At 32.9% G+C, this 5,275-nt stretch overlaps 1 protein-coding gene across 1 annotated transcript; it reads left to right on the top strand.

The window, feature by feature from the left end:
• The first annotated feature begins 573 nt into the window (after positions 1 to 573).
• On the top strand, positions 574 to 4,813 carry LOC142344281 (uncharacterized). The gene is made up of 3 exons (XM_075395864.1): positions 574 to 606; positions 2,253 to 2,538; positions 4,361 to 4,813. The coding sequence occupies exons 2-3, from the start codon at positions 2,293 to 2,295 to the stop codon at positions 4,724 to 4,726; spliced, it is 612 nt and encodes a 203-aa protein (XP_075251979.1). The 5' UTR covers positions 574 to 606; positions 2,253 to 2,292; the 3' UTR covers positions 4,727 to 4,813.
• The last annotated feature ends 462 nt before the right edge of the window (positions 4,814 to 5,275 follow it).

Here is a 5,275-nt window from a genome sequence, read left to right as displayed (position 1 = left end):
ATTTCTCTCCCAAACATTAGTTTGTTAAAACTTTACAATCGTTAGATTCATACATAACTTTTTTCTGTCAAATATAATTTCGCTAAAAACTTAATCATCATAGTATCTGTTCAGCTACTTACATTTATATCTACTTAAACTTTACACTAAATTTCAGTTGAAAAAATCTCATTTTCATAAAACTCATAAATCTCATATATATCTGCCTATATATGTTAGAGCTCTTTTTTCTGCCTATTTGTATTTGTATATATATAAATATTTATATATATATATATATATATATATATATATATATATATATATATATATATATATATATATATATATATATATATCTGCCTATATATGTTAGAGCTCTTTTTTCTGCCTAACATGATTCGAAAATAAGGAAAACTACGCTTGAGTGCTATTAATTGTTGCCTATTTTGACTGTTTGTCTACTTGACTGTTTGTCTGTTTTATCTTCAGAAAGTCAAGGCGACGTTGTGTTCGTGGGTGGCGTCTGAAGATATGCGCGTCACTTCACGCAGTGAAATCCTAACGATTATTTTGCTTTCCAATTTTTTGAAACCAGTTTATAGCTCTCATCATATTTGTGCAAAAGTAAGTTCGAAATTCGTCTTTAGCTATTTTTACTACATCATATAATATAGTCATACAATTCCACCTAGGTATACATTTGAGCCTACAGTTTTGAAGTTTTTAAAATCAAGAAACAAAAGCAGGCGACAAAATGCAAAATCTAAATGCTGAATGTTTAGAAGTTAAGCGCTAATTTTATCAGTCGGTGGAGTCAATCAACAACTCCCAAAGGCCACCTTATCCTAATCAAGACAATACATAAAAGTTCTTGAGAAAACTGGGCTTGATATAAAAACCAGAAAACCAATTTTGAACTTCTTTAGCCCCTCTTGGATTCTAGTAATATTCTTTATCAAAAATCAGGTTGTTCTTTGACAATATCAGATAACTATTTGATGCAAAATATAACAGAAAAACTCAGTTTTAATGAAAAAAATTTGGATGGAACTATGAAAAGAATTAAACTAGACTTTAACTAGGGTCGTTGACCGTGCAATTTAATTCAATATTTACCCCCCCCCCCCACCTAGAATTAATAGGTCTTTTCATAATTTTATTTTTTTTTCGAAAACAATGCGTTTAATTTTTTAGGCAAACGATTTGCGCAATACAGTTTTTTTTATATGTCATAACTCAACAAAGTACTTTTTAAACCAATCAATTAGAATCCATGGAATATATTCCATAACTTTTCTGTTTGCATAAAAAATTCAATTTCGACTAAAAGTAGTTATCTACTTTTATATCCCCAGTGATTCCAGAATTTTTATCGTGTAAGATCTGATAAGACGTCTTATCAGATATAAAATCAGCTTATCAGAATTTTTATTGTGTAAGATGTGATAAGACAGAATTTTTATCGTGCAGGATCTGATAAGACGGAATTTTTATCGTGTATTATCTGATCTGACATGTTTTAATGATTTCAATATAACCGTAGAACGTAATCAAGTTCCTATGAAAGCAAATAATTAATCGGTCAGCTAACCAATTATGAAACAAAAAATGTTTGTTGATTCTGTTTTGGTGGCAGTTTTATTGTGAGTTTTAACTGGGTACTATGTCTAAACTTAGCTGTCCAAGATAGTTTTGGTCTTTGAAGAAAAGTTTTAAGCCTAGTTTGATATTCACCGCTTCAGAGAATGCCCCTGCCACTCGAAATAACTTTTTTTACAATATCTTAGAAGTCCTAAACGACAGTATAAGATATTTTTCTCTTTGTTGCTCTGACACTTAAGTGTTGCATGCTGTAGCTTTTCGGCTGCTGCTTGAAAGCAACTCTGAAGTGTCTTCAATATGATGGGCATGCCGTACTTCAAGAATTTTTATCGTATAAGATCTGACTAAATCTCATCAAAAATATGAATTATAGCTTTCCGAGTGTTTATCGTGTAAGATCTGATAAGGCGGAATTTTTATCGTGTGAGATCTGATAAGACAGAATTTTTATCGTGTAAGAACTTACAAGAGGAATTCTTATCGTATAAGATGTGAGAAACGTCTTAAAAGATGCATCCCCTTACAGGCTATTAGCAAGATAGTTTTGTCAGAAATTTGTCAGATCTTACACGATAAAAATTCCACAATCACTAGCACTGGGGATTCTACAAAAATGGAGGCCAGATTTGTCTAATACAAAATAATAATTGACGTCTTATACTTTTTAGGGTCTGATAACTTGCATTGAAAATCACAAAACATACCAAAATGGCGTCGGTCGACTGTATATTTATTTTGGCAATGGTATTGTTTTTGCTGACAATTCAGAACAGCGAAGCAAGAGCCGTTGGGCAAGAAAATTGTACAACTGGAACCGAGTATCTGGAAGGAATAGGGACGATTAACTGCTTCGCTCTGGTCGATGTCGCAGCTGGGCCTGTAAGCAACAATGTGGCTATCCAGAAGTGTGAAAATAATTTCAATCAAGGAAAATTGGTGTCTGTTATGGAAAAAGTAAGTTAACAAAGATTATTAGCGTTAAAGTTAACAAAATTATCAGTATCATTATCAGACATGCTCATACTCTAGTTTTCTCAAATAATTATAAACATATTTTTTCGTGTCTACGAAATTATAAAAATTATTATGTTCGCCGCACAAAAAATGGCGAAAATAAAAATTTTGAAACTTGCTAGAAATTTTATGCTTTTTGCTTTGTTATTTCAAGAAAAATCAGGTGTTTATTATTCTGTCTGCAACGTATTTATTGATGTTTGTGAGTAATTGTCAGTGATTTCTCCTAAATCAAAGAAAAGAGGAATCTTAGGAGAAATATACGATTAGCCCTTTTTAGCTACTAACATTTCAACACATCCAATAAAAGTTGAAAAACAAAAGAAAAAACTTTCCTGAGATTTTTTTCTGAAATATAACAAACGACTGAATAAAATCGAATAAAATTAATTCTACTGAGTCAATTGTAAATTTTTGAAAACCTGAGGAGCCATTTACCAAAATTAAAACAAACAATCTATACCTTACTCGTTCATATAAGCCCCCCCCCCCCCCACCACCACCACTTTAGGGGTTGCATTCCCAACAAAAAACTATTTTTTTACTATGATTATCTTTTATTTAAAGGCAGGTGATCTATATTTCTTTAGGACTTACTTACTTACTTATTTACTTACGTACTTACTTATGTAAGATGACAGGTAGGGGTATAACAGAAAATATCCAAAAGTAATGGGTTTTCAAATACGAAATGAGATGCATTTGATTAGCGTGGACAAAAAGAGAACGGCGAATAAAATTTAGCGTATACATTTTTTGAAGCAAAAAAGAGCAATAATATTAACTAAGCACAAAATGAACTGAATAACAAACTTTTACATGTCATGAGACTTTTTGATATACAGCAAAACTTGTGCAAAAATAAGCAAAGAATGCAAAAGCAATCTTAAAAAACTCTAAAAATAAAAAATATTGTAATAAAAGTTCTCTAAAAAAATAAGCTTGCGTTGGACTCAATTGAACGAGGTTCAAATAGAGTTCAATTCCTCTTCCTTGATTGTAGACAGCGGCAATGAAGTCAATGATGCCCCCTCACTATGAAAACTTTAAAAGATGTTTAAAATGGAGTTAATTCAGCAAAAAACTGTCAACACCACTTTTCCAAATAGATATTCCCGATATAAGCTACTTAATTAAGGCCCTGATTTTAGTTTAGAAATACTGGCAGTATTCAAGGCGGTCGTTATGCGAATACAGAGCTGTTTTTGTTTGAAAAAAGGGCAGTTTGCCAGAAAGCTCAGCTAACACTTTGGCAAAATATCACAACAAAACATTATTCAACTCATTATCAAAACAAACATTTAAAACTTTTTGTCATTGAGCCTTTTGTTTCATTTGAGCTAAGAAAAACAAAATTCAGGCATAAATGTAGAAAAAATGTGAGCAAGAGTGGTGAAAATGAAACAATAAACAACAGATTTTTAAATCTCGATATTTTCTCAAAAAACGCAACAATGGAAAAACAAATTTAGCAAATTTTACAAATTTAGCAAATTTTACAAATTTAGTGCCGAAAACGCAAAATGATCTGACCTTCTTCACGTTACTTCACAAAAATGGTTAAATAAATCTATAATCTATAAAAAATCTATCATCTACAATATTTCACGAGACGAGTATATAGAATCTATAGTCTCATCGAAAAATAAATTTTCACTTCGCTAACCTGCTTCTGGCGTTCATTTTATATGCAATGCAAACCAACAACAGTTAATTTGGCCTCCGATAACACAGTTTGTTGTTTTTTGTTTTGTTCAAACAGAAGCAACTGCAAATAATTCTGGACTGGGCACTCGAAGAGGGACTTCCAAATAACAGTCAGTCAGGGTTCTGGATGGGTTTTAAAAGAGAAACTCCGGCTGCGATGCCAGAAAGTGGAGTTTTGAGTAATGATCTGGAGCAGACACGAAAAAACAAGCTTCTGTACAGGTCGCTTTACAATGTTGCTCCCTTCGATTTGTGGAGAAATGAAACCCAACCTGGAAATGCCCTGGACGAGCGGGATGAGCAGTGTACTGCCCAGAGCCGTCCGGGCAAACAGCCAGAGTATCTTGGAATTGATGACTATGAGTGTGCCGGAAAAGTGTTGCATTATATCATCTGTCAAGTTCTCATGCAGAAAGCTTAGAAACTGCTTAGATTGCATAGATGTCCTCAATCTTTGAAATATTCAGCTTCTCGTTTAAAAATACTTGATGGTTAGGCAATCACAAAAGCGGTGAGAGGGAGTGGGTCGGGGGGAGGGGGTGAGTTGTGTGCTTATAGTTGGATATTCCAGGGCAGTAGCGAGCTGAAATCTGATCCCGATCGTAAAAAGGTGAAATAATTTTCCTTACGATGAAACAAAATTAAATTTATTCACAACGGAGTTTAATTTGTAGCCACTGCGTTCGTTGCAAAATGATCAGATTTTCTTCATGGTTTTCTTCGTGGCTTTTCGTGCGTGTTTGCTTCCCAATTTTTGTTTCAGGGAGTTTAACAGGGGATTTTATCTGTATAATCATTGACGACTCAACGTTTCCATAAGTTTTAAAAATGTGACAAATTTCATATCAAAGATAATAGCAGCTCCAAATTTAGAAAGCAATTTAAGAAAACTCAACAACACACCAATTGTATTTTTCAGTCTGAATTTAGTCGAGAACTGAAGTTTTTTCAATCAAGCATCCAAATTGTA

This window comes from Convolutriloba macropyga, chromosome 8 (genome assembly GCF_964194025.1).
Source record: "Convolutriloba macropyga chromosome 8, txConMacr16.3, whole genome shotgun sequence".
Taxonomy (NCBI): domain Eukaryota; kingdom Metazoa; phylum Xenacoelomorpha; order Acoela; family Convolutidae; genus Convolutriloba; species Convolutriloba macropyga.
Note: the sequence above shows the minus strand (reverse complement) of the source record. Positions and strands in the feature narration are given on the sequence as shown.